The following is a 20,283-nucleotide window of genomic DNA, read 5'->3' on the forward strand; positions in this document are numbered from 1 at the left end:
TACGAACTCTCTTTTTTCTTGACATAAAAAAGTTTTTAATTTAAAGATAAAAATTATTTTGAAAGGTGATTATATAGCTAATGTTATTGATAGCTTGATAAAGAAGCATTTTTTGATTTTTTAAAGCAATAATTAAAATGAAGATTAATAGCATTCATTAATTTAATATTTATATAAAAACTGAGATTTAATTAAATTATTATAAAAATAATCAAAAAGTATTTTGTTTAAGTATTATTTATTTGTAATTTTAATTCTATTTTAAAAAAAATATCAAGAAAAACTTAAATAATTTTAGTTTAAATGAGAATAAAGATAATTTATTTTTTACTAAATAAGTAAAAACACTAATCCCAAAGGAATATATTGACTTAAAAGTATATAGAATTTAATATTCTGACAAAAAATTGTTTATTTATATTATTTACAATGAATTTTTGATTATTTGATGTATGTATGAAGAGAAATTAAAAACAAAAGAATTTTTGATATATTAAATAATTTTACATTAATATTATTAGAATACCATAGCTAAGGGTAATAGAAAAATTAAAAATAATAATACAGCAATCATTATACATAAATTAAAAAAATACAAGCAATTAATAGTAGTAGTAGGAGAAGAAGATAAAAAATTTATTAGTAGCAATTATAACCCTTATTCAAAAAAAAGTCATTAGTAGTATATTTCATATTATTTAGGAAACAAAAAGTAGGGAATTTAAAATTAAAATTAAAGCTTTTCAACTTAAAAATGAATGCAAAAGAATTGCAAATGATTGATGAGCTACTAGATAACCCCTAAAGGATAGAGGCATGTATGGAGTCTAATGAAGTCATGTATTTATGCCTTGATTGCAGCATAAAAGACCCTAAAATTTATGTTTATATTTGCCAAAACTGCTTAGAGAGCTAGACTCATAAGAAGCACAAAATAATATAAACTGACAATGGAGACTTAAGTGAAAGATGTAGCTGTGGAGATTCAGAAATGCTCGGGGTAGTTATAGAATGCGAAAATCATAATAAAAATACTCATACTATTAGATAAAAAGTTGATAAAAAAGTTTCACCCTAAATATTAAGCTCATTTGAGCAGTATGCAATGGCAAATTTTACAAGAATATTCAAAACTTTAGAGGCAAATTTTGGAAATAGCAATTAAAATAGCAGCGATGCTGTCGATCCTTTTTATGAGTAGTTTTTGGATATATCTATTAAATAGCCATAATTATGTGCATCTATTTTAATGAAATCATTAAACAACTTTTACACTCGCCATAATTGTTAATCACCTACTATAGATATTGATTCAGCAAGATACCAAAGGTTGTGCTCTTGCTCAATAATAGAGAACCTTTTTAGGTAATATCTTTAAATATTACATTTTAGTTAGCTTAAAGTAATTAGAAATTAATACCATTAGCAAAATATGAAAAATGATAATTTTTAAATTAAAATAAATCATGACTTAAATAAGATAAAATGGTTACTGAGGAATAAATTATTTTATTTTTACCTACTTATATAACAGCAATCGGATGTTAGATGATTTATTGATTTCATTAACAAATTTATCTAATTATTTAAAAAATTCATTTATTAAAAAAACAAAAGGTAGTCAGAAAAAACAAGTTGGTATTTAAAAAGAATATTATTAAATTGCGTGAGACATCGTCCATTTGTTTTCTAATTAACTAAAATATATTCGAAAATGCTTCTTCCTTTATTTGAGACAGAAAATAACTAGCTACTTGATCTTATGAAGGAATTCAACCCTCCTTAAGTTTTTTAAGTATAAATTAATGAAAAAAATTTTAAACAGAATTTGACCAAAAGTTATTTTATAAAAATAAGAAATAATTAAAATATTTTATTTCGATAAATCAAAAATCTTTGATTTTTTAAGTAATCCTTACTTATTTTTTAGAGTCTAAACATTATGGAATAATTGATTATGTTCAGCAAACAATAAATTGCTAATTATTTTTTAAATCTAAAATTTACTCTCGATTCACCAAAAAATTTTTGAAGGTGATTGATTTATCATACAATCTTTATGAACAAATTTATAAATTTTAAAAATTCAATTAATTCTCTTCGAAGTTTTAATTAAAAGCAAAATCAAAATTTGCTTATTTTTAATATTATTAAAACAGGACTTAATAAATCTTATTATCAAATAAAGACTATTTTTTAATCTAAATTTATTTTTAAAAAAATAAAATTAATGAATTTTTTTTATTAATTATTAAGGTATTTATTTCTTAAGTAGCATTAGTAAAAAATATAATGAGTCTTTTAGAAAGTATTTTGCAAAATCTTGAAACAGTAAACTATGAGTCATACCTCAAAAAATTTGAAACATTAAATAACTTGATGAAATTCATTTTTAAAAGAGAAATGCAAGTAGATGAAAGTATGATGAAGTAATTTTGTAATATAATATCAAAGGTATGTGTTAAGAGAAAAGAAATAAAAGATTATTTTCACGAAGAAATTTTGATAGTAATGGAGGAAATGAATTTTGATTTTTTGAGACTTTTGCTAAACTCTTTGCATAGGTAGGCAGATTGGAAATAAATATCAGCTAATTTAATCTATGAGTACATTGTGAAGTGTGAATGTGAAGTAGATTATGAATTTTCGGAAGAAAGAAAGAAAAACCCATGGTTTTAAGGTAGTGTTGGCATATTGGGCATTCTACTTTGCTCAACTTTTGTTGAAATCTATGAAGAAGTTGTTGGAGAAGAAATAAACTAATCTAACCAATAGTTCAAGAAGCATAATAACTAAAAAAATAATAGTGGAATATTTATTACTAAGAATAGTGAAGGAAGAATAATAGGTAATATTGAAAAAGCAAAAGAGGCGATGAGGAAGTATACTCTGACCATTTCTAAACATACCTAAAATGGGTTAGAAAAGCTATTTAAAAGTATTTGTAGAGAAATAATGAGAGATCTATTTTTTATTTTCACTTAGGAAAGAGCATTAAGAAATAATCCTAGAGCTTAATACAATGAGGAGTCTAATGAATACCAAATGAAGACAGTTCTTCATTGTTACAAAAATAGATTATACTACAGAGAACTCTCTAACTTATAAATTTTTGGCATGCTTATTTCTCCTGAGATGTTTATGTAAGCTGCCTTTGAAGCTATGAAGTGGAAACCTCAAAGATTTGATAGGACGTTTTATAAATACCAAAAACAACACTATCCCCAATAATTTGAATAATCTCCAGCATTAAGTTAGTCTCCTTAAAAAAGTTCTATTTGCACTTCATAAGTATCTAATTGTCATAATTCTCTTGGTTATAAAATTTAAAGCCTCAACAGCAGCAATAATAATTTACAAAATTCAACTCATAAAAGGGCAGTCTCCTATTAATAAGCTCGCAATTTTTCATCATTTTCTTGTAGTCCTTCTAATAATAGTAATTAAGATAAAGATAGTATTTAAAGAAATAATAGGAGAGCAACAAATATTTCCGAAGCTGGTATTTTGAAGGAGCATTTCCACAAAGAAGGAATAGAGGATTTGTTATATGATTTTTACGATGATGGTATTGATGAAGATGATGAAGATTTATTTGATTTAGAAGAAAAAAAAGGGACATTTGATGAATCTATATTGCTGAAGTATGAATTTGTGTCAGAAATTTTGATTCTTTGTAATGTAGATGTGCTTAATTTTATAAATAATATTTAACCTTGCTTTAAAGAGGATAAGATAATACTCAATGAAATCAGAAGAAATATTTGTATAAATGCTTTTAACTTTTAGAGTCAAATTTCTATGGTCAACTTAACAATAAAATTAGAAAGCATGAAACTTTTTGACACATCATCTTTGAAAAAAATAATTTTTAACTTCTCAGAACTCGGAAATAATAAATTACTAAAACTTAAAAGTTAATTCTGTGACAAATATGAACCAGTTATGTGGAGACCTTACAGCTGGTTGGATGCAGAATTTATAGAGAAGCTAAAAGAAAAAAAATTAGAATGCATTTTAGGAAATATGAGTCCTTTATTAGAAAAACACATATTCTTTTCTGATCTTCCTGCTTCTCCAACATTTTTAAAATTTATTAGAAACTCTTTTCATTTTCTTTATAAAAACCCAGCTATTCTATCCAATATATTAAAAATCACTTATGATTTGCTAATTCTCAATAATATTAAATAAAACTCAGAGTAAACAAATATATAAGAAAAGGAAATACCCAAATAAAAATTAGAAAAGCAAAAAGTCATCATGGATGAAAATTTTTCTTTAAATGGTTTTGATTCTGGAAATAAGAAGGAAAAAACTTTAGAATTTAGATTAAGTAAAGAGAAATTTTTTCAATTGAGATTAGACAGTTAATAAATTTAAGCTATAAAATAATTTTATTCTTAGCCTGCATAGCTTACAGGACTGCAAAGTAATTAAACAAGCCCTGCAAGAGCTGCAGGAATATCTGATCATGAAGGATTACTATAAAGTTTTAATATCTTTTTTGATCTGATAAATAAGTACGATTTTATTTATTGCAGCCCCAAGAATTCATCAAATAATATTGAAAGTATTTCAACAGAAATATAATTAAATTCTGTAAATAATAATGCCTCTACCAAAGGAGGAAGCATAGATTCAAGTAATAATTTGTAAACATAAATATCGGACTAACAGCGCAAGTAACTACTCTTAGCAAAATAAAAAGAAATTATGGAGTAATTTCAAAACAAACAAAAAAAATTCCAAGATCAAAATGAGTAGATTTTAGACAAATCTTTTAATACTGTTATAAGCTCAAATAATAACAACAATAATAATAACAGTGGTAATAAAAGTTTAAGCATTTACAGCTAAGCTAATAATCATATATAATATTCTCCTTATTAAGACTCTCTGCTAGAGCAGCAAGAATGTGTTATATGCAAAACAGATATTGGTATCACTGTAATACATGCTTATGTTATCTAAGATAATCTTAATTCTTACTTTTAAATTACTGAAAAGAACTTGATACCTTCTTCTCTTTCTTCAAGGTTTGCTATTACTAGCTGCTAACATATTACTCATTAAAGATGTCATGAAATGGGTATTGAAAACATTTAAATTAGCAAAAGGGCTTTAAGTAAAGAAGACAAAGAGGCTTAGCTTGAAACCTTTTGCACAATTTGTAAATCTCTATCAAATATTTCAGTAGTTGTCTTAGATTGTTATTTCAAAAAAATTACATATGGATCAATATACCATCAACTTTTTTCATAATCATAAAATCCTACTAACAAAAGGTATTTACATTAAACAGTAAACCCTATCACTTCCTTTAATCATAATACTAATCATATAGCAATGCCCAATTCCTAATAAATCTATTAGAAAAGTTCATCTTAATCTAATTCAACCTAATTTACTTAAGCGAGCATTCAAAAATAAAATAATCAATTTAATTAAAATTAAGCTTGTAAGAGCGATTTTAAAGATAGCACTAAAAAGATACTTGATAGCCTTGTTCATCAAGAGATAATTGCATTAGATAAATAAATTATAAATAATATTTATTCGGCTCTAGAAGAATTTTTATCTCTTTTAGCAATTATAAGCAACAATGAAGATAATATTTAAGAATTTCATATTTATAGCGTTGGCGATTGTCTTTTACAGTCCTTATTAGAAAAAATCTTATTAACTCGTAATTTATTATTAAATATTTTAACTAATTATATTAAAAATAATTTTATTTAATCAATAGAAAATATGGAAAATTACTTTGAGAAAGACTTCAAACTTTTAGAAAATCTGTTCCTAAATTTAAAAGTGATATTTAAAGGTTAAGAGTGTGAATAAAAAAGATTAAAATAAGATTATTTAAATTTAACTATACAAAAAATATTAGAAACTGATATTTTTGAATATGCTTCAGATTAACTTTCAATAAATAACAGCAAACCACATGAAAGTGTTTCTTTTTGCATGATGTATATATCAATTATATTCAGGATAGCTTTGGTCTATGGTGAAGAATAATCAGTTTAGTATACAAGAGATTATCTCTAAAATATTTTTCTAATTTTTACTTTAAAAGAGATAATGAATAGTTAAAAATCATCTTGTGATTTTAGTTTATTGCAATAAAAATAATAATCATTCTATAGTGATCAGTAAATTAACCTTCTTATTAAAGATATTAAATCAATTTGGCTTAACGAAGAAAATATTGAAAGTAGAGAAAATATTTAAATATCATGTATCCCATTTTTAAGAATGGGTTCTATTTTTTTATAGTTAGTTTGTGATATTAGCAATAACTCTAATACATCATTTTAATATCCTAAAAATAACCTTGATCCTATTAGCGAACTCGAGAAATACGAAAAAGCATTTGGAAAATATTTCATTAACCTTGACTTAGAATTTGCAGAATATACACTAAAAGAAAGTAGTGAATACTCACCTTTGAAATTTCTTAAAAATTTATATGAATATAGTGAAAACCACTAAAGGCAAATAAATAATTTCTATGAATTTGACAAAAAGATTTTTAAATTATCCTAAATTGATCAAAATTTTGAAACTTTTTATAAGTAACAATTTTGGAAGAAATGCTAAATAGATTTCAACTTCCCTTAAATTGAGAAGTCTCCTTTGATAATGTGCTTAATTTGTGGATTATAAATGGCAGATAACTGTCAAAGAGGAAATAAGATAGTATAAAATGATGTAAACCATGCTCATATAGCTCATAAAGGATACTGCGTTTACATTCAGCTATAAGATGGACTTTTAATTTATGTTGAAAAAGATTCAGTTTAGACATCTTAAAGTTTGTATTATGATAAATTAGGAAGAATGGCCAACTGCTTGAACTACCCTGAATGGGATGAATTTTAGTTAGATAAGGGTAAATTCTAAGAAGTTGAAGAATTAGTAATCAATAGAAAACTAGCAAATTATGTTAGATATATCTTAATGTAAACAGAAGATGACTATGCATATTTTGATGAAGATTATCCACTTTGAGTACTTTTTAATCATAATCAAAACTATATCACAGTTCAAACAAGACTAATCCCTAAACATACTTTTTGCAAAGTCTAGTTTAAAAGTATTTATTATATTTAAATCTTTGGTATTTAAAGTATTTCTTAGTAAATAAATCCGCTTTAAAACAGTAAACATATATAAAAATAATTACAAAATATAAATATATAATAATTAATTACTATTGTACATACATTCATATATTTTATTTTATTTTCAACACCTTTACTGATATAAATTCTTTAAACATTTATTTTTTATTTCTTATTTTAAATATTTTTATAAAATAAATAAATTTTTTGCAATTTTTTTAAATTAAAAGTAAATTATGTAAAGCAAATTCAATACATTAAAAAAAACAAAAATATTTAGATACCATAATCAAAAGTCATCTGCTTTTGAATAAATATAAGATCTATTAAGTTTCTTTTGATCTTCAATAAGTTTATTTCTCTCTTCTATTATTTTTTGTTGTTAATCTTAAGGAAGGTCAATAAAAAGTTTAGAGGAGGATTTTGAATCTTAAATAACACTCTCTTATAAAACATCTTTTTAAGTATCTGCTATAACCATACTATTTTACTTAGAAGTAGTTTTATAATTGCTAGGCTTAAAATTTTCTGATTTTTCTAGCACTATGCTTTCTCTTAGGTTACTTTTCTCAAAAATATCATTGGTGATATCGTAATTTTTATCTGGGTCAAATTTCTCTTAATCTTTAAATTAGTTTACATTTTTTTTCTAAAAATTAAATTTCTTTTTATGTATTTAATTTAACGAATTTTATGGTTTTTTCATAACATTATTTGAAGCTATGCTAAAGTTATCATTCATTTGCTGCTTGTTTTGCATTTGACCTGATTACCCACTAATTATATTATAGTTCTTAGAGCTATCTATGCTAGATTTAACAGTTAATACTTTAGATGGAACTTTATTCAATCCTAAATCATTTAATGGTGAAGGGGTATTATATTGTTTCCTCAACTATATAGAACTTTGATTTTTTACCAAACCATTATTTATGTTATACGACTTCATGATAGTATTTAAATCTCTAGGCTTGTTAAAATCAATTTTTTTGGAATTCAAAGATATTAAGGAACTTTTTTTAGTTAAAGGTATGGCAGTATCTACAAAGAATTCTTTTCTTTTTAATTTTTTATTAAAATATTATTATAATTTTTTAAATGATTATATTTTCTTTACTTTATATTTCTTTCTTATGGAGTTTAGACATTATTTAGAGGTTTTAGTTTAACAGGTCTTGGAGTTTATCCTAAATTTAAAGATAGCTTTGAATCATTCTGAATAACAAAGTCATTAACAGGCTATACAATACCTCTAAAAGATATACTTTTTTGCATTTTTGTCTCTTAGCTATATTACTTAAGATTGTAATTTTAAGGACTCTAATAGATAGAATCAGATATTAGTTTAGAATTATTTATTTTCTAATATAAAAATATGGAATATTTTAAATTGTTGATTATTAAATAAACTTACAGAATCTATAGATTTATTAAGCAAAATAGAACTCTTTTTACTCAGGTTTTCTAATTCATCTTTTTAGGAATTAATAATAGATTTGGTAAGAAATAAATACTTCAATTAATAATTACATTAACTGTAAGGAGACTCTACATCTACTAGAACAGTCATCACATGTTTTTCAAAATCATTTATTTCTATTGGAATGTCTTTTGCATTAATTCTTAAAGAAAGCTCTCCTTTTCCTACTATATTTTAAGTATTTAATTCAATGTCTAATTCGATGAGCGAAATCTTTGCAATTGATTCTTTTGGGTAAAATTGTAAATAAAAATCGATTAAGCTTATCTCTTCTTCACTTTTATTAATCTAATGAACTTTTTATTATAATGAATCTCCTATTTGTAAAAAATATGATTTGCTACTATTTTTATCAAAATTAACAATTGAATTTTCATCGAATTTAATTCTTAAATTATATATTTTAACTTAATTTTTAACATTATATCTTTTTTAAGCAAATTATCCTTCTATCTAAGCTTCTCCAGCTGAAGTATTTTCATCGATTTGTATCTTTTTGTCTACAATCGAAGTCTTAAATATATTGATTTGCTGCTTTTAGACATTTTAAAATTCTATTTATGGTTCTTTAGATTTAATTACAGCAACAAGCTTTTTAAGCTCATCATAAATTCCTATTTGAGCATAGCTAATGACACCCTAACTAATGATTTCTTTTTAAACCTTAACTTAAAGGGAGTCAAAAATAGAATAAGAAAGAGTATTAGATTCTTATTCTTTCAGCTAGCCAGTTACATAGGAATCTATTGTATCTTGACATTTAAGATAAATAGTTTAATAACTTTAATCATTAGTCCAATTAATTAGTTCCTTCTTTAAATTTACTTTATCTATTTTAAGATAAACATAAACATCTCCTTCTTCTAATTATGTAGGAGTCTCTTCATATTCTTCTTCATTATCATCACTAGAATAATATGAATCCATTTCATCTTATTCATTTTTTTCTTTTTTTTATGTTTATTCTTTTTAATTATTACTTTCATCTTTAGCTATTTAAATTCTATTCACTTAATCAAACTTACATTGATTCCTTTTAAAATAATCTTTGTCCTTTAATCCAAATTTCTATTCAAAGAATCCTTCAATCTTACATAATTTTTCAAATTGAGGATATTTAAAACCTAACTTTACAAAAATAATTTATTCAGTTTATTTTTAAAAAATATTTTCTAAATTTAGTTTAAAATAAATGTAACATTTCCGAAAATAGCTTTACATCAACATATTCTTCTTCTTAAACTTTCTCCTTTTCATCGATTTCCTCATCATCTGAAGTAATTGTGGGTTATTTTTAAGCTATTTTAATATCTTCTTTTTCATTCTAAACTATTTTAGGTTGCTTGAGATTTTCTTAAGTTTTATCACTTTTTACTTTATCAATAGATTCTTATTAAGAGGCAACAGGTATATTTTAAACTTACTGTGTCCTCTTCAGTACTTTAGGTTATTATTATTCTACTTAAGGGACAAATCCAATGTTAAGCGAACTATTATCCTAACTGGGTGGTTTATTTAATACAGGTTAATTCACAATTACTTTTTATTAAATTAAATAATGTTTAAGCCTTCAATCAATATGAATACAAGTAATATAAAATTATACCCTGTTACTACTATTCTTATATAGGAGCTTAATCAACTATAGGTTACTAAGGAGAAATATCTTAGACTCTTTAAGGCTCACTTTCTTAACTGGGCTATCTTCTAACTAATGATTGATTAACCACTGCTTGAAATGAAATTTATAATAATTTATAATTGCATTTCAAAATTAATGTGTAATAATTTAGAATTCATACTTATTGGTTAGGCGTTTTAAACTCTTTAAGGTTAACTTGGATTAATACCATCTAAATTTTAAAAAATTTAATCAGAGACTTGTTAACTTGCCATATTTTTAGTGTGGAATACTCTCTAGATATTTTTTACTAAAAGCTTTTGTCAAGAATTAAGTATATTCTTTATTTTAAAAACGTTTATTTAAATGATATCAAGAAAAAAATGTTTATATAATTGTAAATTCTAAAAAAAACTAAAAGTTTAACTTAAATAACAAAATAAGAGGATATAAAAATTTTTGATATTGATAAAACTCTAAAAATAACAAATAAAATAAGTAAAAATTATATTTATCCATTTTAAGTTACAAACAACCATTTTTATAAAATATAATTTGAAGTTGCGAATGATATTTTAATTAATAAAATTTCTAAAATTAAGTAGAAATTTATATATAAATAAGTTTAATTATCAGTTTCTGATCATCTTAAGCAAATTCAGTTTCTCGTCAATTTCTTTTTATCTTGCTTGGAGGAGCTCAACATTTGTGTTGATTGAGTCATTTAATTACTTGATACGTTCAGGATAATGGTCAATTTCTTGAATGCTCTCTTAGACTAAATTATCCATTTTATTCATTTGGTAACCAGTTTTTTCAAGCTATTGATCTTTCATAATCATTAGTTTCTCAAGTCTGTCTTCGATTTTTCTAACATCAACTAAATATTTCTTTTTTGTTCCATGAATTTGATTTTTTAATGAGAAGAATCTATCTTCCAAAAATGTGACCTCTTACTTGATTTCACTCTAATTCTTTCCATTCATTGTTAAGTAACTCAACTATGCTATCTATATTTTAAAAATTATTTTCATTTACAAACTTAATTCCACACATATTTTTGTAAAATAAATTTAAAAGCTAATAAAAACATATATTAGAGCTAGCTAGTCTTTAATCAAGAATATTATTATTACCTTATCTTCTAGGCAATCCAATTCATAGACTAATCTTTCTTAGTTTTCAATATCGAATCTTTCAATATCTTCAAAGAAAACTGATTATTCGATGTTAGCAATTGCAATCTTCTTTTCTTCATGATCTAAATTAGGAGGGAATTCATTAATTTTATTAAATATATATGCTTTGCGACCCTTGTCATAGAATTACTCCAATTCACTTCTAAGCATTCCTATTTCCCTGTAGAGATTGTTAATATCTCTATCATATTATTTTTGAATTGTATCAATATATCCATCAACCTAAATTTTAATAAATAAAAATTTATTTTAGATATCAATAACTAACTCTTTGTAATATTTTGATATTTAAATGTGTAAAAAGTAAAATAATATATTTCAAATATACTGGAATAAATTTTTTCAAGTTTTTTTGACTTCAAACATGTTTTATTTTTATTTTCAAGGATATTAGAAAAAAGAGGAGTATTAAATAAATAAATAATACCTTATCTTGAAGGTTTCTTTCAAAATGCTCATTTGGTTCACCAGATCCTTTGAAAGTATGTTAGAAGTCTTCTTATCTCTTTATTGACAAAGATATAGAATTTTTGAACTCTGCTAGTAAATTTTGAATGTCTTTTTTATTCTTGTCAATCCTAACTTCAACGCTTCTGACAAGATTTTAAGATTCTTCTCTCAGCTATGATGAATTTTACTTTGTGTTGTTTTGCAATTAAGTTTAAATATCTTTCATTTCACTTTTCATTTATGTTATCTTAATTTAATAAAAAATAGAGTTAGCTCTTAGATTGATTATTTTTCATTTACATTCATTATAAAAAAACTCTAAAGAATTTAGATGGCAAAATAATAAAAAAATATTTACGAGCTATGATGTGTTCTTAAAGTTACGGTCTATTTGAACAAAGACATGGGGATTATTTTTAGAGTTGCAGTTTTATTCTAATTTTTCTAATTTAGTTTCTAAATCTGATATTTTTTTCTACATTTACTTCATAGCTTATTCGTTATTATTAATTTTAGGTACTGTTTCGAGCAATGAAAGTAAGGGCATAAGTGCATCATGCTAGTTGCAAACTCTATTAAGATGGCTTTCAATTACTTCTAGTCTATTTTGAAGCCCAATATTTAAGTTATTTTGATTGCTTGGCATCAACACATCTCTTTATGATCCAGGAGAATCTAATGGTACAGTTCTTTTTTAGAAAGATTACTGAGAAGTACCTGGAGAGGCTACCTTCTAAACATTATTTTTTTGATTAATAGGGGCAAAACTCATATTTATTAACTTATTTAGAGTAGATTTTTGAATTATCCTAGGCTTTTAATAGGCTTTTATATAATTAAATTACTTATATGTTTTATCTTTTTTGATATTTATTTTTAAATTAAAAATCTTTTGAGATAAATAATTGCAAATTGTGTTTAACAACTTTTTGTTTATTATCAAATTTTATTGTTTTCAAGATTATCATTTAAAAACTATCTCTCTTTCTCTCTCTTTTCACATTTTAAGAGATTTGTTAAAAGTATGCATGTACGCATGCAAGGTCTCACATTTAGAATAGTTATTTTTCTTATTTATTTCAAATTAATAAAATGAACAGTTAATTTTAAAAATATTATTTTCTATTGATTGATTTTGATAACTAAAGTACACTTTCATTCTATCAATAAATGAATACAAATTAATTACTCTTTTTTATCAGACAGACAGACAGACAAGTTCTATTTAAAAATTTTAATTCAATTTTTCAAAAATTATGAATGATTTTTATTAATTAATTTTCAACTAACTATTTGAAGAGACAAACTAGTTTTTTTTGAAAATTAATTTTGAATATCTTGTTAAAATTCATAAAATTTCTTATTTTAAAATATAAAAATTTAAAATAGTAAAATATTTTATTTTAATAATTAAAGAAAATATTTTGAAATAAAGTTGAAGGCCTAAATACAAAAAATAATCAAATATTTATGTTGATAGAATTGATAAATAAGATAAATTTTTTATTAGTCATAATTTTATAGTTAATTAATTTAGATCGCTTATTTAAGTCATTTTATATATATTATTTAGTATAATATTTCAAACAATTTTTACAAAAATTAAAGTATCAACAAAATATTTTATATAATTTAAATTACTGAAGAGAATATCCTTTCAATTTAAGAAAAATTTCTTTCATAAATTAATTTTTAATGAAGCATTTGAAAATATTAAAATCAAATTTTTAACTACCTAACTAAAAATATTCCAAACTGGGAACCATTATAAACTGAACATTATTTAAAAAGGATAAAAGCTTTTATTTAAAATTATACTTTTTCATCATAAAATACATCTCTAATAGTGTAGACAAATTTCATTGTTCTATCTTTTACTATTAATTAAATTGCATTTAATTCTAAGGACTCATTTGTTAATATACTTGTTAAACTCCTTATCCTGTTTGATGATAGGTTTTATTTTAATTTGGAGAATAATTATTTACGTCCTTCCAGCAGTTACTAAGCATGGATTATAATTTTGAAGGCTTTGAATCAATCTTTTGATTTTATTATTTTAAATCTATTTAGGATTTTAAATACTCTAGGTAACTGAAATTATTATTAATATTTTTTTGAGGAGATAAACTGCTGGTTTTTTATATAAAACTTCTCATTGGTGTTGAGTTTTAAGATGCTGACTGATTCTTTTAAAAAAGAAGTTCTTATGATAATAACTCCTTACTTTGCTATATTTTAGAAGTTTCGTTGGTTGTATTTTAACCAGGAGAGTTTGAATAATGCGACTAATAACTTGAAGTTACATTCTTTAATTTAAGTGGACTGAATATTTAGTTATTTGATCTAAGCTAAGGACTAGTTAGATAAGATATACTTTTTAAGGTATCTTATTTAAGTGGAGAGTTTATTTTATTGAAAGTACTGTACTGCTTATAAACGTTTTACTTAACTGGACTTATTAACTGAGATTCTTTTTCTATGATATCAGCCATACTATTTAATTTTTCTATATCTGTTTCTGCTTAAGTATTTTAATCATATATAAAATTTTCAGGTAGGTTTTTATTAATCTGATAATCTGGAATCTCTAAGTCAATTTAAAAGCTTTTAATTGTTTTATTTTATTAATCAGTTTTAGATTTGAAAGATATTGATTTTATGAAAGGTTAGTTAAATTACTATTATTATTAAAATGTAGAGTATAAGCTTGCAAATACTTTTTAATTTTCTCTAAATATCACATTATAAGCATCTGAAAAGATAAAAAATAGTGTTTAAACATTTTCAACCATAGTTAGAATGGCTTAGTTCTGAGAATAGCTGTTGTTGAATATTTTAGTTAACTCTTCCGAAAGCAACATCAAATTAAATATTTTTTCTTAATCAAAGTAATATTTAAGGGATTCAAAATTTTCAATCAAAAAGAGATATAAAATCCTTGCATATTAATCACATAAAATCATATTTTCAAATATTAATTTATTAAACTATTTTGTTTTTTATATTTATCTTATAAAATTACTAGAGTCAATTTTGTTTTTAAAATTTGTAGTCCACAGAGCTTTTTGTTTAGGATTTAAAGTGAAGGCCAAATAAAACGATTTATCTATTAATTTGAATCTTTGCATACTCAAAAATTTATAATAGTACATTCTAATTTATAGTTTATCTTCCTCAGTGTAAATTTAATTTAAAACAAAAAACTATTTAAATAATCTAACAGTCAGCTTGCCTTCATAAATTCCTATTTTTTTACAAAATTCTAAGTATTATTTTTTATACATTAGCCCATCGCTGCATTAAAATCTCAAAACAGATTCTTTTGAGAAAAGAAGTGTCTAGAATAAAAGCAAAATTCTATCACCTTCAATGAATCCTTTTCCATCTTCATCAAAAAAAGTGTAAATTTCTTCAATAATTTTTAACTTTAGATTTACAAAAGCAAAATTAAATTAATATATTTTTTTAAGATACTAGAATAAAATAATAAATAAATACTTAAATACTATTTACTTATAACTAAGTAATCTGTTGTTATTTTTGAATTCCTTAAAACCCATTAAATATAATTAGAGATGAATCAAGTGATTCATTGAATTACAGATTTAAAAAATCTAGCATGCTAGAGAGCTTATTTTAATAAAAAAAAGTTATTGTTGGTTGACCTATTTCACTTTCAAAAAAATCTATTTAAATTTGATTTTTACTTTCTCTACATTTAAATAATTTTGTTGCTTATTTGACAATATTGTTAAAAAATGAGATAGCTTTATATTTCTTAAGTACTTCCAGTTTTCTAAGATATCACTGATTCCAAAACCTCTAGAAGTTAACCTTTATATAAATAATTATTAACTCATATCAACTGAAATCTAATGATTGGAATGTTTATTAAATAACTTAGTTCAAAATGCAAAAATTGATTTACCAATTCCTATAGCTAATTCTGGTTTAGTCATAGGTAATTTTGTTATCTACATACTAGCAAAGAACACTTTATTTAAAAAATTTTGAATTCAAATTTATTTGATTATGTGATATAAAAAAATATAAAATACTCTAAGATTACAAGAAATTGCTCGTATTGTTAATTTGATGCTTTTTATGTTATTGGTATATCTTTTACAATAGATAACTCTAGCAACAAGCTCTAGGATAGCTGGTGAGTAAGTAAATCAAGATTGATGGCAATATCTAAATTCATTTGAAGTTGTAGAACTCTAAATAGATATCTTTCGCTGAATTATACAAATTAAAAAATTAATCAAAATAAATTTATTTAATAAAATATTATGATAATGACCATCAAATTAATAATAAACAAATTAATTAATGTTTGCAAAAATTTCTTCAATATTATAAAGCATAAATAGAAATTTATCACAAAATTTACATTTCCAATATTTTCCAATACTTATTTACTTATTTTATTATGATAGTGAGTATTTAGCTAAATATTTGTTTTAAAAAAATGCACTCAAAATTGAGAATACTGTAAAATTTAAGTAAATTATCTTTTGTTTAATTTTAATATCTTCTCATTTCTTTCTGTCAATTTTTATTTTTATAAATTTTTTCAACAAAATAATTTTGTTAACTATTAGCCTTTATCTAAAAATATATCAAAAGTATATTGATGTAATTGCTTTCTCCAAAGATTCAATAAAATTATCATATAAAACACTTAGTATATTCATATTTTATGTAAATTCTTATTATTAAAATAAAATAAATATTTTAAAAACTAATTAATAATTTGAATTATTTTTAAAAGTTAAATTCAATTTTTTTAATTTCATTAAAAAGTAAAATAATTTATTTTAATATTTCTAATTTTATTAAAATAAATAAGAGATTTATTCAATTCAAATTTTCAATTTTATATTTTTGTATATTTAAAAATGTATTAAAAAAGTTATTTAAAAAGAAATTATTTAGCTTTTTAAAACTTAGAATTCATTTTAATATTTATAAAATACATTAATTAGTGTAAAAAATTGTTGAAAATAAAATCGTTTTGTTTTAAAATAAAAAATATTGTTAAAATATATTAAAGATATTTGTCATAATTAGTTAGTTAAAATAGGATATAATAAATATTATAAGTTTTATATGTAAATTTATCATTTTTAAATTCTACTCATTTGGTTAAATTCTTATGGAAAGAGTGTCCTTCTATCAAATAAAGGATCATTAAGTAAAATATCAGCTTAAAACTTTCTTCTCAGGTTTATGTAAGGATTAATCAACTACTCCTCCATTAAAGTAATATCTCTTTTGCATTTATATAGCTCAAACAAAGTATCTAATAAAAATACAGTAACTATCACTAGTGGTATTCCTCCTAAAAATGAACGCATTAACATACTGAAGTCAAAAGTAACTAAATCTTTTTCAAAATTCCATAAGTATTTACCCTTATATTCTTCTAATGAAAGCTCTTCAAATATTTTTTTATTTACACTCAGTTCGTATTTATTTCTAGAATTTTTTTGAGTTGTATCTTCTTCTTAATCAATTTTATCTTGAGAATCTTGTTCTGATGAATCTACTGATGTCAATCTTTACTTTTTCTTTTAAACCTTTTTGCCAACAGCTAGCAAAACTTTTGTATTTTTTTCTATTACTATGTCCTTATCTTAAGGGATATTATTGACATCAATATCCTCTAAAAGAATAGAGTTTTATGGTAATACATCTACAGTTCCTAATGAAATCTAGTGGAGACCCTCTACATTTCCTAAAAGGGAAGTGTCTGACGTATTTAACTTATTTACTATGATTCTATCATCTCTAATATCTATCTTTCCTTCTGTGAGAACTTTAAGAGCAAGAGGATTATCTTTAAGTTATAGCTCACTTTTTTAGTTAATTGAGAGTCCATTTTCATTTTAATAAAATCCTTATAAGGCTAAATTAGTTGATTCATCATCAACTCTATCTGAACCAGATGAAAATTTTAAATGAGTTGGACTATTAGTATAGTCATCAACCAGCAAGTCTTTGTTCTCTACGTTAAATTTCAACTCAGGAGTTAAATCAAATATTTTTTTATTTTTATTGTTTTCTTCTTTTTCTTTGATATTATGATTTGAAAGAAAATTATTATCATCCTCATGATTCAAAATTGTAGATTTAGCTACTTATGATATGTTTTCTGAAGAAGATGAGGTGGTAGAGGATTAATTTTAATCATTTGGTTAGGAAGAAGTAGAAAAGAATCGCAATTGATTAGAGATTTAGAAAGAAGTAAATTAGCAATGATGAAAGGTTGAGGATAGAAGTTCTATCTTCTTCTTCTAGCTTAGATTACTCCCAGTTTTTAAAAATTTAGAAATGCGATTTCTTAAAATCATAGTCAATATTAAAATAAAGAAAAGAATGAAAAAGTTAATTATTTGATAAATTAACTTTTTTTATCATATGAATAAAGAAGGAATACTTACATCATAATTCTTAATTGTCTTTAGGTAAATTCATACAAAGTATTGGTGATTATTATTATTATTATTTTGATTGAGCAATAAATGATAGATAATATGGTTTTTTAGTTTTTTAATTATAAATGTAACCATTATATTTTATTAAAAATTGTAAAATGCTTTATATTATCATTTATAATTTTATGAAAACTAAATAAGAAATAATTTTAACTGAAAATAATGTTAAATTGACAAAATGTTTTGATATAGTTTACTTATTTAGTTTTATTTCTCAATTGGCTACGAATAACAAATGCTTGTAGTTATTTAGAAAAAATTTGAATTGGCTTGATATATTTTTTTTAATGAGTAAAAATTTTCATTAAAAAAAACTTGATTAAGTGAAAAAGCATCCTTTTTTATCCAGATTTGCATGTTAGATTTTAATTTATGAGAAACGAGATTCTTAAATTTACTATTTTCTCAAATTTATTTAGTTAATTAATGGGTAGAGTAATATCAAAATATATATATTAACTATTTTCTCTCTCTTTAACATCAATTAATTTTAAAAATAATCAATTATTAAATTCAAATTCTAAAGTATATTTTTCTTCTTCCTGTAAAGTTTGAAATAGATCGTCAATTATTTCGTTAAAATAATTACCTCTTTTCAAAATTTTCCTTCTTTTGTTGATTATTGATAAATTAATATATTAGTTTCATTGCTTATTTTGGAGTAATTATCTCTTTTTATTCATAAATATTATTTTATTTGTAAGTAGAAATATAATTTTAACAGAAAACCAAAAGATTTAAATAGTTCTCTTAAAGTATTTAATTTTTTATTAATCAAGCAATTGAATAAGCTTTATTTCTATTGACATTAATTAAAAGTTAAACTGCGAAAATATTTAGATATATTTACTTCTTTTTAGCAAGACTGTTATAACTATGAAACAAATATTTTAGCGTAAACAAAAATTACTTAATTAATAACAACCAAAAGTACTAACTTTTATTCAAATGCATTTAAATACTCATGATTTGATTTATTTTTAAATCTCTTTAACAAAAAAAGATGCTATTTATTACTAACCATTGAGCAAATTATGTAAACGAATATTTAGTTCGTAATGAACAAGTTTTGGAATAAAATAGATTAATTTAATAAAATTTATCAATTTAATAATACATATGATCATTTTTAAGCTTTTTCGTTTCTTTTAATATTAAGATACCATTTTTGTGAGTATTTTTATATATTCCACAACTTAATGTATGAGTAGTATTTATTATTAAAGTATGAATGTGAGTTTATAGTCATAATTATGCTTTTTGTAATAAGATTAAAATATGTTAAACAAAGATAAGTGAAATTAAATCTATGAAAGAATATCTTTTTAATGTAAAAAGCCATATAATATAATATTAAGATATAAAATTGTGTTTTTAGAGAACTATAATTGAAAAGTAATGTTTTTTTATAAATTTCATGCTTTTTTTCAAAAAAAAAAAAAAAGCATACAAAGATAATCATTATCTAAATCTAATCAAATAGCTCGTATTCTTTTGAATCTAATTAAAAAGCAATTTCTAAAAATATTGAAACAGAGTTGCATTCATAAATAAATTATTATTATTAGTGTTGTTTTAAGTACATGAAAAAGTAGGGTTAATAATTATTTCAATTTCGAAAATAGCTAAACAGTAAATAATCATAAAAATATAAAACTTTATCAAAACTATTTACTGCTGCATTATGATAAATATCCAAACAAATTAGGCATGAAATAAAAATGATAAAACGAATCTATTTTTTCCTAAGCTTTATATATTCTTGCAATTAAGATCAGTAGAATTTTCTTAATTATAGTGTACTCTTGAAGATTAAATACACCTAATCCAATACTACTTAAGTAAAATTGAGCTATTTCATAAAAATGGCTAATTAAATAGAAGAAAAAGTAAGAAATTC

General features: G+C 22.8%; 6 protein-coding genes across 6 annotated transcripts; 2 read left to right on the forward strand and 4 right to left on the reverse strand. All coding sequences in view use genetic code 6, as the record gives it.

The window, feature by feature from the left end:
- Positions 1-754: 754 nt before the first annotated feature.
- TTHERM_00146200 (zinc finger in N-recognin) lies at positions 755-7,017 on the forward strand (the record flags this gene model as incomplete). The annotated part of the gene is made up of 4 exons (XM_001011259.3): positions 755-1,365; positions 1,618-1,795; positions 2,257-5,689; positions 5,750-7,017. The coding sequence occupies 4 exons, from the start codon at positions 755-757 to the stop codon at positions 7,015-7,017; spliced, it is 5,490 nt and encodes a 1,829-aa protein (XP_001011259.2).
- A 402-nt stretch (positions 7,018-7,419) lies between these two features.
- On the reverse strand, positions 7,420-10,506 carry TTHERM_00146210 (hypothetical protein; the record flags this gene model as incomplete). The annotated part of the gene is made up of 7 exons (XM_001011260.3): positions 7,420-8,188; positions 8,248-8,492; positions 8,545-8,603; positions 8,661-9,738; positions 9,830-10,149; positions 10,217-10,339; positions 10,413-10,506. 7 exons carry the CDS (start codon positions 10,504-10,506, stop codon positions 7,420-7,422), a joined length of 2,688 nt encoding a protein of 895 aa, XP_001011260.3.
- Positions 10,507-10,863: 357 nt separating this feature from the next.
- On the reverse strand, positions 10,864-12,652 carry TTHERM_00146220 (hypothetical protein; the record flags this gene model as incomplete). The annotated part of the gene is made up of 3 exons (XM_001011261.2): positions 10,864-11,652; positions 11,858-12,127; positions 12,239-12,652. The coding sequence occupies 3 exons, from the start codon at positions 12,650-12,652 to the stop codon at positions 10,864-10,866; spliced, it is 1,473 nt and encodes a 490-aa protein (XP_001011261.2).
- Positions 12,653-13,739: 1,087 nt separating this feature from the next.
- On the reverse strand, positions 13,740-14,744 carry TTHERM_00146230 (hypothetical protein; the record flags this gene model as incomplete). Its single annotated transcript, XM_001011262.2, has 1 exon — positions 13,740-14,744. The coding sequence occupies one exon, from the start codon at positions 14,742-14,744 to the stop codon at positions 13,740-13,742; it is 1,005 nt and encodes a 334-aa protein (XP_001011262.2).
- An 897-nt stretch (positions 14,745-15,641) lies between these two features.
- TTHERM_000146239 (hypothetical protein) lies at positions 15,642-16,049 on the forward strand (the record flags this gene model as incomplete). Its single annotated transcript, XM_012796373.1, has 3 exons — positions 15,642-15,711; positions 15,788-15,844; positions 16,015-16,049. 3 exons carry the CDS (start codon positions 15,642-15,644, stop codon positions 16,047-16,049), a joined length of 162 nt encoding a protein of 53 aa, XP_012651827.1.
- Positions 16,050-17,006: 957 nt separating this feature from the next.
- On the reverse strand, positions 17,007-18,239 carry TTHERM_00146240 (transmembrane protein, putative; the record flags this gene model as incomplete). The annotated part of the gene is made up of 1 exon (XM_001011263.1): positions 17,007-18,239. One exon carries the CDS (start codon positions 18,237-18,239, stop codon positions 17,007-17,009), a length of 1,233 nt encoding a protein of 410 aa, XP_001011263.1.
- Positions 18,240-20,283: the final 2,044 nt, after the last annotated feature.

The sequence above is a fragment of the Tetrahymena thermophila genome (assembly GCF_000189635.1).
Source record: "Tetrahymena thermophila SB210 genomic scaffold scf_8254747, whole genome shotgun sequence".
Lineage (NCBI taxonomy): Eukaryota > Ciliophora > Oligohymenophorea > Hymenostomatida > Tetrahymenidae > Tetrahymena > Tetrahymena thermophila.